Genomic DNA, 17,327 nt, shown 5'->3' with positions numbered 1-17,327 from the left:
TGTCAATTGTGTGCGATGGTTGACGTCCGTATAGAAGGTAGAATGGCGAAAAGCCGGTGGTGACTTGGGTAGCGATGTTGAACGCGTAGGTTGCAAACGGAAGAACCAGGTTCCAGTTCGTTTGGTCAGATGCCACATGCGTCGCGGGCATGTCACCCAGGGTCGGATTAAACCGCTCAGTCAGGCCATTCGTCTGAGGGGGGTAAGCAGTACTCATCCGGTGTACAATACAGCACTGACGGAGAAGTGCTTGGATTACGTCGGATAGAAATACACGGCCCCGGTCACTGAGGAGCTCGCGAGGAGGGCCGTGACGCAACACAAACTGATAGAGGATGAAAGATGCGACGTCCTGAGCGGTTGCCGTAGGAAGAGCAGCGGTTTCGGCGTACCGTGTCAGGTGATCTACAGCAACGATAGCCCACCGGTTACCTGCTGTGGTCAATGACATTGGTCCATAAAGGTCGATTCCGACGCGATTGAATGGGCGGTCAGCTCACCCGAGCGGCTGTAGTGGAGCTGTTCCTGCATTCAATGGCTGTTTTCGTCGTTGACACTCGTGGCAGCCGCGAATAAACTGTCGAACAAAAGTAAACAACCCACGCCAGTAGTACCGCTTCCTTGAACGTTCGTAGGTCTGGAAGACCCCGGCGTGACCGCATTGCGGGTCGGAGTGAAATGATTCACAGATTGTAGAGCGCAGCTTTCGGGAAATAATGAGCAGCCACTTCCTGCCGTCTGGTGAGTAATTGCGCCGGTACAAGAGGCCACCTTGAATGGTGAAATGCGAAGCCTGGCGTCGCATTGCTCGTGTAATGGGAAGTGTCTGTACCCCAGATAAGATGTCCAGAAGCGAAGTTATTCATGGATTGTCGTGCTGTGCAGAAGTCATTGTGTCGATGTCAAGAGTGGACAGCGCGTGTTCTATAGAAGATATAGAGGCAACCTCAGCGGACAGTGGTGATCATGAGAGTGCATCAGCATCGGTATGTTGGCGGCCGGAACGGTACACGACGCGGATGTCATACTCTTGAAGTCGCAGAGCCCAACGAGCAAGGCGACCAGATGGATACCTCAGCGATGACAACCAACATTAGACTTGATGGTCTGTAACTACAGCAAAGGTGCGGCCATATAAGTATGGGCGAAATTTCACAATCGCCCAAAGTATGGCTAAGCACTCTTTTTCGGTAAAACTGTAGTTTACCTCAGCCTTGTTGAGCGTTCTGCTGGCGTAGGCGATGACATACTCAGGGGATCCAGGCTTGCGTTGATCGAGAACTGCACCGAGACCGACACCGCTGGCGTCTGTATGGATTTCAGTTGCAGCCGTGGGATCATAGTGGCGCAATATAGGCGGTGATGTCAGGAGACGGCGAAGAGTGGTAAATGCGTGATCACATTCGGAAGACCATGATCAGATGTCGTTGGCACTGCTTAAAAGTTGGGTCAAAGGGGCAATTATGGAGGCAAAGTTGCGCACAAACTGACGAAAGTAGGAGCACAATCCTACAAAGCTGCGTAACTGTTTTACAGTCGTCGGTTTGGGGAATTCAGCGACAGCGCGCAGTTTAGCCGGGTCGGGAAGAACGCCATCCTTTGATACGACGTGACCGAGATTTGTGAGCGTCCGAGCAGCGAAGTGGCATTTCTTGAGATTCAGTTGGAGCTGCGCATTCTTCAGACACAAGAGGACATGTTTCACGCGTACAAGATGTGTTGCAAAATCGGGTGCAAAGAAGACGATATCGTCGAGGTAGCAGAGGCATATGTTCCAATTCAAACCCCGCAGAACCGAGTCCATCATGCGCTCGAATGTGGCCGGCGCATTGCAGAGGCCGAAGGGCATGACATTGAACTCATATAGCCCGTCCGGTGTCCCGAAGGCTGTTTTTGGACGATCACCATCTACTAAGGGCACCTGCCCATATCCCGAACGCAAATCTAACGACGAAAAAAACTCGGCACCTTGTAAGCAATCAAGGGCATCATCAATCCTGAGCAAAGGGTACACGTCTGTGCGAGTGATCTTATTTAAGCGCCTGTAATCAACACAGAAGTGAATTGTACCATCCTTCTTCTTAACAAGAACAACAGGTGATGCCTATGGACTTTGGGAAGGTCGGATAACGTCGCGCTTGAGCATATCGTCAACCTGTTCGGTGATAACCTGACGTTCCGCGGCGGAAACACGGTTTGGTCGCTGTCGTACTGCCGCATTGGAACCTGTGTCGATGCAGTGAGAAAAACTGAGAGTTCGGCGAAGGGTCGGTCGAGCAAAGTCAAAAGATTCACGCAACTGGTCGAGCAGCTGAAGAAGCTCAGAGTGTTCAGATTGCGATAGTCCGTCGGCGATCGATGAATCGAAAAGCTCGGAAGGTGGTACATTAGAAGGGTTGAGGGCACTGATGGCGTCGTAGTCACGGGAACAATCTGGCGGCATGGTAACAATTTGTTCCTTATCAATGGCATGCACGTGTCCAAGAGATTCACCTTGAAACAGTTCGACGGGATACGGAAGGGGATTGATGAGGCAAAGAGCACTGTTTCCTTCAGAAATATAGAGAATTGAATAAGGCAGATGAAGTGATCTTCGACTAAGGAAGAGGCTTGATGGTTCAAAGAATGCAGCTTCGTCCCTAATGTCGTCGCAGAACACGAGGAGCAACACAGCTGCTGTCAGAGGAATTTCAGTGCCTTCTTTGACGAAGAGTTTGTACGGCGGGCTGAATGCTGCTGGTCGGTTGGTCGTAAAACAGGAAGCGTCGAAGTTCAGATCTTGCGCAATCAATAACGGCATGGTTACGCTATAAAAAATCCCATCGAAGTATGATGTCTTGTGAGCATGATGAAAGGACAATAAACTCAACAGTGTAGTGGTCCTTCACGATCATCAGTCGGACAGTACAGGCTGAACCGGGTCCCCATCTGCTGTTTGCAAGGACATCATATTAAGAGGCGTCGTCACATTTCGGAGCTTGCGGCAAAGTTTAGCGTCTATCACGGAAACTGCAGCACCGGTATCCACTTGAGCATATGCTCGAGTACCTTCTACAAAAACTTCGACAATATTCGACGCCAATGTCCGAGGACTTGAGCATTTCGACAGCGCAGTTCTTGCCTCCTGAACTGCGGCGGTTAGTTTCCCTCGTGTTCAGGAGCTGGCCGTCAACGCATGGGTGACAGTGAGCGACGACGGGGTAAAGGTGAGCGCACAGACATAGTTTGCGGACATTCCCGTGAAGACGAGCTTGACTGATGGTCAGAATTTTCCAGACGAGATGGAGGAAGGTCCATGAAGCTGTTCTGTGTCCGGGCGTCTGTGTATCCCGGAACGCGACGACGGCAGTAACAGGCGATATGGCTAGGGCCGCCACACGCAAAACAGATGGGCCGGTTATCGTGCGTTCTCCAAGTATTGGCGACGAGGGGAGCAGCCCATGCGGCAGACAGGTGAGTTGAGGCTGTGGTGGCAATGGGAGGAACCCAGGCGGTGGACGGATGAGTCGGGGCTGAGGTATACGGCAGTCCCTGGAACGGCGGGGGGTGGTGTGGCTGCTGCCGCTATAGTGCCTCAGCGTAAGTAAGAAGCACTGTGACAGGGGGCTGCTGCAAGGACACCGGCATAGCCTCGGGAATCTGCTCCTGGACCACGTGTCGGAGCATGGGAGCCAATGGTGGCGGGTGTCGCAGTGGCTGTTGCTGCGAGAGCTCCTGGCGTTGAGCAAAAGGCAGCAGAGAAAGCTTCCGAGCCACTTCTTCTCACACGAAGTCTTTCATTTGTGCGAGAAGGTTCGTCTAGTCAGTCATGACGTCTAGTGCGGTCACTGGATGAATTGTCTGGAATGAGCATCGCGTCTGAGCTCGTTGCCTCCGAAATTCATCATAGCTCTGACACAAAGTCACTACTTCAGTCATATTGCTAGGAGATTTCGCGAGAAGCATCTGGAAAACGTCATCGTCGACGCCCTTCATAATGTGCTGTATCTTTGCACTCTCGCTCATGGAAGCATTGACGCGCCGGCAGAGATCGATCACATTTTCTATATACGAGGTGAAAGTTTCACCTGGCTCTTGTGCCTGTGTGCGCAGACGTTGTTCGGCGCGTAGCTTCCGTAAGGCAGGACAACCAAAAACGGCACATATCGCCTCCTTGCAGGCGGACCAATTCGCGAACTCGGTTTCGTGGTTCGTATACCACAGCTTGTCCACGTCGGTGAGATAAAAACTGACAGTGCCTAACTTAGCAGCTTCATCCCACCTGTTGGGTCCACTGACTTTCTCGTATGACGACAACCAATCCTCGACGTCCTGGTCTTCGGTGCCCGCAGAGACCGGGGGGTCTCGCTGATGAACTGGGCCGGGGCAAGTAGCGGCCGCGAGAAGTATTGTTTGTTGGGCAGCGTCAACTTGCATGGTCGGAAACAGGGTGCGGCAATGGAGTTCCAGGTTGTAGGCGATGTGGTTACTTAGCACGATCCACCAAATGTAAAGAGGCTTATTGGGCGAACCAAACGGGCAGGTGGAAGATTCAAGATAGCGACAGGACGAGAAAGATGGAGGAGCTCGAGCGGCAATCTCGTGGTGCCTTACTCTGCGATGATGCTTGTTGTTCCCTTTTGTTGTCATCATTCCTTCATTATAGAAGTAACAGTCTTCAAGTAGTTATGTTTATTTCTTAGTATGGTTATGCTCATCTCTGTCTCTAGTCCTTTATAAGACAGCTTTGCAGGGAACATTTCTAAGCAATTCCAAGTTGCCCATCTGCAATTGCATGCTGCAAGTGAAAGCCTGTATGTGTGTGTGTGTGCAGCTGCTGCTGTTCAACCCAGCCAAGCCGTTTGTGCGCAGCCAGGCCACAGTGGCCCAGGACGTGGAGCTCATGACCGACTGCTTCGTCTCCTGCTTCCGCATCAACCCGCACAACAACGAGGCACTCAAGGTGGGAGGAGCTTTCTTCCCTTTTTATGTATCTCTTTCTCGCAGTTTTGTTCGATGTTGAAGTACATGTCTACCACTAACACAAACAGAAAAAAAAAAAAGATATGGTTGAGCAGATGTGATAAATTGCAAATGGCAAACCATCTGATACACTTTAACTTTAGGTACAGTCTTCTGCAGTACATTTTTTTATTACACAGGGTATTGAGGTGTATATTCATCAATAAGCTTGTGCAAAAAGTGCATTTTAGGTTCGAAGCGTATTCGGAGCAAGTAGCAATTTTGGTCAAGTAATTTCGAATCGAATTCGTATGGTGTGTGTCAGATGTAAATAAACGAAAATATGAATCGTGACTAAACTAACCTGCACAATGTATATATTTTTTAAATATAAATAGGGGCTTTATGCAAATACCATTTTTTTTCGTTCAAAGGAAGTCGAAACAACTTTGAGTAGTAGCGGGATTTGAGTTTCGGTGGGATGCTGGTGATAAGATGTAAAATATTGCTATGCTAACACGACAGGGAGGATGAAGAGCGCTTGTCTTGCGAGTGGATCGGTGCCGGGCAGCAGCCATTCAGCCCCGTTCCACGAGCCCATCTTCAAATAAACATTTTTCATTGTAACAATATGTAAAATTTTGAAATTTATTATACCTAAAACATGTAAGGTATCATAACAAGCTTTTAAGCGTAATAAAATGATTAATTGATTTGAGGGTAACATGTTCATTTAAAGGTAGCCATGGAGCCACTAAAAAAGCTTATTGCCTCACGAATGCATTACCGCAAAATTTTTATAATCCGTCTAGTATGAGCAGATTTCTAAACATTTGTCGCACACTGCATTTGCATTCTCTCTTCTCGTTTTGGCGAAAGAGCTGGAAGCTAAGCAGGAAGGGATGGCACAGGGAAAGAAAGAACATCATGCGTGCGTCATGACCTTGAGCACTTTTTCTTTCTTTTTTTCTTTTTTTTTTTGAACACGCGGCTTTTCAGTGCTATCGCGCACGTACGCGTAGATAAGCGGTGGCCTCCTGCGGTGGCCCCAGTAACAACCGAGCACGCCTTGCTCAAGTCAGCCAATGGCTCTGACAAGTGTTTTTTCTGAGCTTGTAGTGTGATTTTTTGAGCTGTGTAATGTCATGGGCGAGTCGGTGAGAGTTCATGTTTACTTGTGAAGCAGCACATGAAGACAAGGCACAAAGTCAGTGTCCTTTTGGTTCCTTTTGTGCCTTGTATCTGTGCACTGCTTCACAAGGAAACATGAGTTAATGAAAATAGTCAGAATGCAAATTGAGCGATTTTCCAACAAAAATAATAATAAATGCATAACTTACACTGAAGCAGCTATTTACGAAGACCAAGTAATTATGTCAAAATAGTTATTTGATAACAGGTGTTTCCAGTCAGAGCTCTACAGTTTCAGAATGCTTGTATTGGACTATCAACTTTTCTTTGCCTGGTTATGGTGGTTGTCAGAATTGACAGCATCTCTTTCCTGGTCATGAAGTTATTCCGAGCTGTATAGTTTAGTAAATTACTCTATGCAGCAGACCTGGCTCAGTTCTTTCTTGACACGAAAGGCAGTTTTGTCAATGGACAGAGGACTTGCCCGGATGGCAGTGGCTTGGCTTAACTAAGCGTCTAAACTTGCCTGCGCATACCACCTGCGCAGGTGTGCCTGCACGCGGGAGGACCCACGTGGACGTACCAGCACGTGCTGCTGGGCTCCCTGCTGCGGGTGGTGAGCCAGCCTCGGCTGGCCTGGTGGCCCCAGGTGGACCTGCTCTACTCCAAGGCGCCTGAGCTGCGGCACATGTTCACCGACACCCTGAACCGGGTCACCCAGGGCTTTGTGTCGCACGGGGGCGGCTCCTCGGGAGGGCCGACTAAGATGATCCCCAGCTTGACGCTGAAGGAGAAAGTGAGCACGCTCAAGTTCAAGGAGAAGACCGAGGAGCAGCTCTCCTACAAGAACCTGCTGCTGCTCATGGTGCGGCTCATCCACGCCGACCCCATGCTCATGCTCAACGTGAGTTTTACCTCCATTTTTTGAAGGGCTATACGTCTGGGATCACAAGTCTAAACTTTAGTAGGAAATAAGTGGGCCAGTTGGTCCACATTGAACATGAAATTCATTATGTGATTTTGTAGTCATCAATAGGCTGGCAATCGACAGCTTGAATATCCTGGAAACAGCTCTCATGTCAGGTGCCTGTGGTGTCTTGTATGGGGGCACGTGTACACTCTTCGGCGGCACCAACAACCACACTGTGTGCCTTCATTCGCAGAGCCAGGGCAAGGCGGGCCACGAGGTACAGAGCAGCACGCTGGAGCTAATCAATGGCCTGGTGTCGCTGGTGCACCAGCCACCCAGCATGCAGGACCTGGCCCAGGAGGCCATGGAGGCCCTGCTTGTGCTGCACCTGCCTGAACACATTGAGCGCTGGAACCCTGAGGCACCCATTAACACCTGCTGGGACCTCTCCTCACAGGTCGGCCTTCTCTGCCTATGTCTAGTGGATCTTCTTGGCCGAACTCAATATGCCTGCCATTGGGCGTGTTGTGAAACAGTTTTTTCACTTTCTTGAACCAGTTCAATCTAAAATTGGTCCTTATAGACCTTTTCTAACAAAAGAGCTCATAGAAGGGATGTGCCACAGATGATGGCATATTTGTGGCCATCTGTTAATAAATATAAATTCATTTTTCAACAGTACATTTTTACATCTATGATAAAACTTCATAAAGCAAAATCAATGATATTTTGTTCTGTATAGGTAATTGCCGTCATCACTAGCTTGTTAAAATCTTTGCTTGTTTTGCATTGCTGATGCTGAAGTCTCTGAGGCTAGCCACAAAGTGATATGAATTGGATGCATCTGTTTGCATCTGTTATATGCTAAGACCCGTTTATGAAGCTCTAGTGTGAAGTGACATTTGCTGAATGCTACTCGTCTCTCCTCGTGTGCAGGCACTGTTCTCCATCTCTCAGAAGCTGATCCAGCACCAGATCATTGGCTACACCGACGTGCTGAGGTGGCTGCGCGAGGTTCTGCGCTGCCGCAATGCTTTTCTGGCAAGGCACCGTGAGTACGCCAACCTGGGCTCCCACGTGGCCATCTGCAAGCAGGCGCACATCAAGCTCGAGGTGGTGTTCTTCATGTACCTCTGGAGCGTCGACATCGACGCCGTGCTCGTGGCCATGTCCTGCTTTGCCCTGCTCTGCGAGGAGGCGGACATACGGTGTGGACAGGACGACCTCACTGTCACTTACCTTCTGCCAAACTACCACGTCTACCAGGAGCTGGCCACTGCCAGCACTGTGCTCACTACTGGTATGTAACCATTCAACATTTTTCTTTGTCATTGATTTTGAGTTTGTGTTCGAAAGCTGTATTAGCATGATTCTATTGCTGTATCTCACCCTGATGTCTTTGATGTGGGTCCCTGTGATTTAGGCCAGGGTTCACTCCTTTGCCTTGTTGAAGATTATCGTCCTTAGCACACTGGCTCCTCCCTTCTTTTTTTTCCTCAGGTCGTGCAGTGTTGCAGAAGAGGATCATGGCCTTGCTCAGGAAAATTGAGCACTGCACCCAAGGCTGCTCTCTAGTGAGTACCACCTGTATTAAAATGTGCTGATTTGAGATACCAGGACTCTAAAGAAGAGCTGTGCAAACAGCACTATTTTTGGTGGGAAGCGAATTCAAATATTAAAGTTTGATTGCAAATCCAGTAGAATATTTCTTGAATATTTCCACAGTATCTTTGTAATTGTTCGAAGTAATATTGCAAAAAAAAAAGGTTGCAGAGCATCATCAGCGTATTCTTATGAGATAGGAACATGGAAGTATTTCTTTTGGCTAGGTTGGTGAAGTGTGTGGGGTCTCGAGATGGCGAGGCACACTCTCTTGAAGTGAACAGACACAGCAGGCACAGTTAGTCCAACCCTAACAACACTCATTTATTTAACTAACTTTGACGATATGTCAGCTGAATTATTGTACATCAATCGTTATCAACATGCTAGCACATTCTTATGCAATATTGCGATACTTTTTGTAGCAAGGTATACCCACACCTCTTGACACCACTCTGTAAATACTGTTCACAATCGGCCACCCTCATACACATTGCATGAACGTGCCCACAGTACGCTGACGCTTCTCTCACAGAAGATACATGGGAGTCCCTTCTGCATATCACTGACTCGGCACAGCAACGCCGGGAAATCTCACTCACATTGGAGGCTGCGGTGTCCCAAGGCATACCTGCTGACCTCCTATAAGCAGTGTAACCGACCTCTCGTTTGGGAGTAATAAAGTTTTCATCATCATCATCATCATACACTCCATGACAAACACAATAACACACACAATAACATGACAAACACATTAATAACATGACACACACTCAAGGCAGCGTCGCCAGCGCTTGACTTACCACGAGGGCCCTCGACGCACAGCCTGCGGTGCCACACACCGGGAACCCACGCTAGAGACAACCGATCGCGGCAACCGCCACGCGCAGAGGAGACCAGCTCAACTCTCGCCCACCACCAAGGCTTACCTTCTGCCAGGGGTCACCACCGGCGCTACCACTCTACCAACCATGATGATCAGAGTGGTGATCAACGCCACCTACCACTTGGTAGTTGTAGCCCGAAATGCGGCTTTTGGGCGCGACACGTGCGCCATGCAGTGCAAGCAACTTTACGGGTGTGCCAGCACCCCCACAAGTGCTGCAGAAATAGTGTTCCCTAGTTTTATCAAGGATGAGGCAGTGCAGGGACCGCATTGTATTTATTTACATGATTTGTTGCAACCAATATCCTGTCACAACACTTTACGCATAAAAGAAAATGACGCTATTTTCTGCCCTTCTCCAGTCTTCAACGACTGTAGAGGCCCAACTGATTTGGAGACGTCGGTGTGCTCCCTTCGAAGTTGTTAATCTGCCCCATAGACGTCAGTGTATGAAACATTTGAAATTATGAGGCTGAAAATTTTGGTGTGATTTTTTTCGCGCTTGATAATTTGAAACTACATTAATTGAAGCCCCCATCGCTGCAGCGTTGGTTCGAACCAGAGCTTCTAAGAGTCAGTCTGCTTACGATTGTAGTGGAGCCCCAAAGACAGCTTTGTTGCAACACCAGAGTGTGATGCGGTGAAGGATATTACAAATATGAAAGGGTCACTGTAACAGCACAGTTCTACTACCAAAGTGTGATGGCGTAAAGCATATAAAATATTTGAAGAGGCCACAGCCGGAAGAAATGTTTACTGTGTCTTTGGGAAGTTTGAATAGTAAAATTCAGATGCGAATCTAATCGGATAGTGAACAGTTTTTCAAAAAGGTTTGAAAGTTCAAATATTTGCACACCCCTACTATCAGTTGTACAGTAGACCAAATTGGAATCAAACCCCACTGACTTCGCATCACTTAGCTATACATCATCGATTCCCGCAGTGCTTTTTCGGTCCGGGCTAAGCAATTATTGAGCTGGCGGAGACACAAATTGCAGTTAGATGAGAAATATTGAAACGCTTTTGTGTCTTGTGAACTCTTCCCTGTGGTGTGAACCCTATCGGCAGAGCAATCCAAATTGGGTCTGTTGCTGTGTGACTGACTCGTCTGCGATCGCATCTGTTATGTGAATGCACCAAATGGCTAACTGTTCCAAATTTTTCAAAAAGTTTACAGATAAAGGTCACTGCCTGATATTACAAGTGATTCGTCAGGCTTGGGCTGAAACTACGTTCTCTGTGTATTAGCTGTAGTGGTTCTGTGACAATGACATTCGTTGTGCCTGTGAAGCCTAATGGGCCCTGCAATGCTTTTCTAAGTAGACACGAAATAGATTCACTAAAGAAGCTTATTGCCTCGCGAATTGACCACCGTACAAGTTTTTAAAATTCATCTGGTATGAGCGGAATCAGTACAATGATTTGTCACATGCTGCAGTTGCATTCGCTCTTCTCTTCCCCCAATGAAAGCACTTGAAGCTAAATAGGGAGGGATGGTACGGCAAAAGAAAATACGTCATGCGTGCCTTGTGACCATGAGCATTTTCTCCTTTTTTCCTTTCTTGGAATGCGTGGCATTTCAGTGCGATCACATGCATACACGTCACGGCTTCTCGCGGCGGCCCCAGTAACTCCTGAGTGCGCCATGCTAATATCAGCCAGTGGTGTGATACGTGGGAGTGTGACGCAATTATTTTGGACCATCATTTGTCAAGAAAAGAGAAAGTGATTTTTAGTAGACTTTGTGAATTTATTGCCAATTCCTGGTCTCTTGCTGCGCGATAATACCTGGGTTGCATGTTCTCCGGAGCCTCGACTACCACAGGGCAGGGTTTTTTGACCATGCTCGAAAAGTGTTGCAGGGCCCTTTAAGGTTGCAGGCCGAATTCACTGCCATATTGGCCACGTTCTGGTCAAGGCAGAATGAAAGCACATTTGGTAATCATACCTTGGCTGCACATTACAGAATCCTAGGAGCTTTAAATTTGTTGGGAACCATCCACTACCCTATTTGGAGATGTGAAATAATATGATTACTTAATTTTTGCTTGTTAATAAAGTTTATGAGCGTGCAAAGAAGTGGGCATAAATGAAGCCATTTATCAGTGTTGAAGTTTGCAGGTAAGCAGACGCACTACTATAATCTGCCTGCTTGTTTCTTGCATTATCATGAGGCCTATAACTTATTCCTTGTGACGGGGCGAACATGAAGCAAGCCATTTTTATCGAGCTGTTATCTCACTTGCTTTATGCTTACTAAATGATTAAGCATGAACTGCCGTGTCTCTCAAGGGCATTCATTAAGCCTGCAACACCACTGCTCGGGCATTCCACTCTTGGTTATGTCTCCAGCCAGTTATATACACTTCTCAAATGACTGGCTTCAAATCTTGCCAACTCCCCGACTCTCGTGCTCTTATAAGAAGTCCTTATAAATTTCCTTATTGATTGTCCAAATGTTCTTTAACTACATTTAAAATATATCTACCCAGGGTAAAGCAACCTGAGGAACTCACTTTCTTATTGCAACTTTACTCTGTTAAAAATTAAAATTTTAAAATTGTAGGCTTAACCCGCCGCAGTAGTCGTCCTGTGGTTACGACGCTGGACTGCTGAAACTCAGGTCACAAGATTGAACCTGAGTCGTAGCCGCCGCATTTTTGATAGAGGTGAAAATGCATGAGGCCCGTGTACTTGCATTTATGTGCACGTTAAAGAACCCCAGGTTGCCGAAATTTTTGGAGCCCCCACACTGTGACGTCCCTCTTAATCATAGTGTTGTGCACTGTTGGTACGTAAACCCTCAAAAATTATATTGAACCTAATACGAAAATGTTAAATTCATTTTTGTGTAACAAATAGTTGTGGGCAGGTACAAGTAGGCATTCAGGTTCTTGTAAAAGTGCAAATTTAAATCAATTGTTTGACATTGCTTATCTTCTATCGAATTTATTAAATTCCTGCTAATTTTGCCAACTGAATCAATGCAAGTTGTTTGTTTTTCTTTATTTGCCTCTTGTGTTGTTTTTCAACATTTATGATAAGCTGCTACATACTACTACTGTAAAGCGTAGTTCTGGCAGACTGACCGCTTTCGTGATCCCTTGTGTCCAGGCGTGGGAGGACACATTCATGAACTGGGACGCGGTGACCAAGCTGCTGGTCAGCTACCCCAAGTCCAAGCTAGAGGAAGGCCAGATGATCTGCGAGTCGCTGCACCGCACCATCGGCAAGCGGCGCGCCTCCCACCAGAGCACCGAGCACGAGCTCGAAGACCAGGTCAACGAGTGGGCCAACATGACGGGCTTCCTGTGCGCCCTTGGGGGCGTGTGCCTTCAGCGCAGGTCGCCCTCCTCGTCCTCTCGAGCACTGGTGCCCGCCACCCGATCCTCCTTGTACGGAGGAGGGGGAAGCGGCACCCTCACCTCCCTCGACGCCCGCACTAAAGGGGGAGGAGCAACAGCCGGGGTGGCCGGAGGAGGCGGCGGGGGAATGTTGACGCCCGGACAGGACATCCAGTTCTGCCCCGTCACACAGTGAGTGTCCGTTCCATTGTGTCACTAGGGTGTGGGCTCGACATTAATTACAACTAGTAGACTGGAAAGCCCAGCAAACTACAGAGGATGTTGTTTGTGGTGCAGTCAAATGTCGCTATAGCGAACCTTGGATGAATGATTTTTTCAGATTTGTGACTATTTTACCTTCAGCTCTCATTGTAACAAACGTCGATTAACCAATAAAGTACTCCGGCACGCATTTCAGCATGCCAAATTGTGCACAATCAAATGCTCTTTTTAAAAAATATATGTTGTAGAGCAACAAAAATTTTTAAAATGAAGAAAATTTTCAAAAATTGTGTAGTTTTTGGTTTGCCAGCTGGTAAACAATGCAATTAAAAATGCATATCTTCAGTAATATTTACAACAAAGAAAATTCAGAATATGGATTTTCAAGATAAATTACCCAGGAATAGTATAAAGAATAATAAATGTTCTACAGTATGTCTCTATTAACATAGACAAAGAAAATCGGAAGCGAGGTGCTGCTTGATTTCTTATGCCATGCAGTGAAGCACTGCTTGGTTTTTCGTGAGACACAAGTGAACTCATACACTTTTCTCAGTATTATTGTTGTTGTTTTTTTGCAAGAACAGCCTGCAAGTGTTCCAATATTGATGGATGCCCGTGGTGGGAATAACCTTCTCTAAATCAGATGCCCAGTGAACTTCTATTTCATCTAGCGTCACCTCTTTCTATGAGCCACCTGACTCACCATAGGCTGGTGTTCCAATATATACATATAAGCATATATCTTTGCATTTTAGCAAATTGTAATAAAAAAGAACAATATCGTGCGCAATCCTAAAATGTTTTGCACTGCTGTGTACTCTGGTCCAAGATGTGCTCCGGTGACGTTCTTGTCATGACGAGAAGCTCTGCAGCTGGCAACAGCGCACCGTGCCCCGGCAACGTGTGGACCTTGCACAAAACCAGAGTAGCTATAAGATTGTGCACAAAGGTCAGCAACTACACACTTGCGGGGGAGGAGTCAACTTCCTTTAAGCTCGAACAGCCTTTACCTTCCTTAAACAAGCGGCACATGTGCACAAAACATAAACCATAAACAAAGCAAACCCAAGAACTGCTGTGGGTGTCTCAGGCTGACACATAACATTATCGCTATGAAACTTGAAGCTTAGGTGCTGTCATCCTCGGGCTCTAAACTAGTCCTCACTCAATTCAGATGCGGTTGCAAGACAATTTCGGTCGGCGAGTGTTTTTTTTTTTTTTTTGCAGCGCAGGTGCGCACCCATGCGGTCGTGATGCCACCGCCATATGAGCAAATAGTGGCACTAGATGCGGCCGTGTGTCTGATGTAATGATACTACAAGCAAAACTAACGCTGCTGGAAACTGGCTGAGAAGGCCATCTCCACACTTTACACATGCGGTGAACCTTCAGAAATATTTTTTGTAGAATAAATTTTCTCCTACTCCTAGCAACAGCTCTCTATAGAATAGTCGGCAGGAATTTCTTACAATTATTACTGCTCAGCACTGTCAGATTGCGAAGCTTACACTTTGAATTGATATTTGACTTGCAAAGGTTATTTTCATTCAAGAACTTTGAAGTTTCCGTAGCATAACCACGAGGCGCACGCAGTTTTGTCATGTTCGCCAGCTAAGTGGATTTTTAATAACAAACACACATTGGTTCGCACAAAGGTCTGGTAAAAATCAATAGTTGGCCAATTCACTATTTGGGCAAATTCGAGCTGATTTTTAAAGTTGAGTGACTGGACTAACTACTAGAAAAAGCTAGGTTCACGAGAAACAAATTCAACATACCAAAATCGACAATCCAAAGCAGCGATCACCAGTGATCGGTTTGAATAGGCGTAGTAACAAAATGTTTAAGTGTTCAATGATACAGATGCCTTTGAAAGCAAAAAGTTTGTAATGCAATCTGTGATTAGGTATTCTCCTAGGTAGAATTAGGAAAATTTCGTGTTCTGTATCAGTGCCTTGAGTGTCCTGAGTATGGATGGCTTGGAAGTTTTCTTCTTGGCCTTGTGTACTGAGAAGAGCCTAGTTAGCTGTGCTGTAAAATTAGGGCAGCTGCCCATACACATAGAATTGTGTGCTATGGGCAAGACCTTGACAATAAGTGCAGCTAGTCAAATACAGCATTATTGTCAGTGCAATGGGGGAACTTGTACAGTGAAACCTTTTTGATTCAGATGTTCCATGTGGTTCACTGAGAATTGTACATAACAGAAGCCTTTGGCATGAAACTTCCATTAATTTGGACGTATTTGGTCATGCTTCAGTTAACTTGGATAGTTCTGGAACTCAGAGGCATGTGAATCACGTAAGATGACTGGTACTAGGGGGTGCCTGAATTGCATCGCCGGCTGCCTAACAATGTCTCTAAGTAGCATGTGCCGATCTCGTAGACCATGAGGCCATGCTTTGCATGTGGGGAGCACCAAAAAGCCTGAAATGCGTCATGGCCGGCAAGCACATGCATTGTTTGATGGCATCAAACCATGGTTATATTGGTTTTACTTGATTCGGACTGTCTTGCAAGCACGAAGCTCCACAACTGTAATTTGTGGAAGAGTGAAAATAGCATGCGCATTCAACCAAAATGAAGTGTCCACGTCACTATTGTAATAACTTTCAACCATACGGATGGTGGTGTGCCTATTATTGGGATAGCAATTATATGGACACTCTCGGCTCAATTTTGCCGGCGGCGGCATGGATATCATGCACCGTATATGTACACGTATCTATATACAATCGAGCGCACATATAACGGCCCCACTTAAGACGAACTTTCGCTTAAAACGAACAATATCGGCGTGACTGTCAAAATATACATTGGTTCAATGGCACAAAGTCGCACTTACAACGAACGTCTCCGAGCGCCACTGATCTGTTACAGCGAACGAAGTCAGCGGTCTGCCAACTTCCCGGGAAACCAATTTCGACCACCGATCAGGCATCGGCTAGGTGCCCATACATTCTTATTGTTAAACGCCGATTCTGCCTCCGTGCTTTTCTAGTTGCTGCTCTCCCCGACCGCTTTTTGTTACGCACCCCTCCGTCCTTTGTCCTCCAGCTACCCCGCATCACCAGACGAGGCCCGTGTTTTCACACTGCCACCGATCTTTCGAAGACCGGTCAGCCATCTAACCTGTTTTTGATCGTTGGTACTGTCGTTGACGTCGCCGGCCTGGAGTGACCTGACCATTTGCCGACATCGTCGGCCACCGACTCTATCCGATTGTCTGCGTCTAGTGCACGCTCGTACAATACCCCACCGACTGATAATTTGCGATTCGTTTCGTGTTTAGGGCTTGTTCTCGCTCACTTCGCACTCGGCTCAGCATGCCTTCCGCGCGCGTACAGAAGAGCGAAAACGGCTGTTAATTTGCGCGGAACGAATCGCGAAATATCAAAGTTCGTGAGGCCACGTAAACCCGCCGACGCAACAAAACGATTTCTTGATCACGGCTGCCGACTCTTTGAACGCCGTTGCGCGCACCGAACGAGGCGGCCATGCTTTGACTTTTGCGCGCGCTGGCACTTTTTCTAAGTTTTTCTACGTACGAGTTTCGCGGACCTTTCAAGCAAGCTACCCACTTTCCCGTGTGTTTTTGTTTTCAAGGTCGCCCTCCCGCCGCATCCTCCCCTCTCTTTGTTGCACGGAGGAAGGAATCTTTCATTCCTCCGTGCTTTATTGCAACTCTTTGCCCTTCTCTCGCAAGTCTGCTCTCCTCTCTTGATCACAACCCCTTTGCCCGTCTCACCGCTCCGTGACGCCCGCCACGCTGGCTCGAATTAGTTTCGTTTTCCGACTGGAAACGCGCCCAGAGCTGTTCCACGTGGGTGTGCGTAAATGAACTCGAGACGGCCCTTATCGTTTCTGCTCTTCGAAACACGTTCTTTTCTTGCCCGTGTGCTCAGATTTGGGTGCACGTTAAAGAACCCCAGGTGGTCGAAATTTCCGGAGCCCTCCACTACGACGTCTCTCATAATCATATGGTGGTTTTGGGACGTTAATCTCCACATATCAATCATATCAATCTTCGAAACACGTGCATTACGGACTTTTTGGGGCAAAAAAAAAAGTTTCTGTTTTCACTCGCAACTCTTCTTTAAAAGCTATGTTTCATTTACTACGAACTTCGGGATACAGCGAACGAATGCCGCGTCATGCTCAGGTTCGTTATAAGCGGGCTCGACTGTATATGAAAATGCAAGAAAGAAAAAAAAAAAACAGAAAAAAGACTCCGGCGCACAAAATTGAACGTGGGTCCTCCGCGTCGTGAATGCGAGGCGAAGCGTTA

At 47.2% G+C, this 17,327-nt stretch overlaps 1 protein-coding gene across 7 annotated transcripts in view; it reads left to right on the top strand.

The window, feature by feature from the left end:
* LOC119168574 (neurofibromin 1) overlaps positions 1-17,327 on the top strand; it is a 237,568-nt gene that overhangs the window by 84,176 nt on the left and 136,065 nt on the right. For all 7 annotated transcript variants that reach the window (XM_075890506.1, XM_075890501.1, XM_075890504.1 and 4 more), the window contains 6 exons: positions 4,814-4,942; positions 6,620-6,976; positions 7,236-7,439; positions 7,919-8,282; positions 8,483-8,556; positions 12,585-13,006. In XM_075890506.1, the coding sequence (XP_075746621.1) occupies positions 4,814-4,942; positions 6,620-6,976; positions 7,236-7,439; positions 7,919-8,282; positions 8,483-8,556; positions 12,585-13,006 (1,550 nt within the window). The remainder of the gene's footprint in view (positions 1-4,813; positions 4,943-6,619; positions 6,977-7,235; positions 7,440-7,918; positions 8,283-8,482; positions 8,557-12,584; positions 13,007-17,327) is intronic.

The sequence above is a fragment of the Rhipicephalus microplus genome, chromosome 3 (genome assembly GCF_043290135.1).
Source record: "Rhipicephalus microplus isolate Deutch F79 chromosome 3, USDA_Rmic, whole genome shotgun sequence".
In the NCBI taxonomy this organism is placed as follows: domain Eukaryota; kingdom Metazoa; phylum Arthropoda; class Arachnida; order Ixodida; family Ixodidae; genus Rhipicephalus; species Rhipicephalus microplus.
This window is presented reverse-complemented; position numbering and strand designations above follow the sequence as displayed.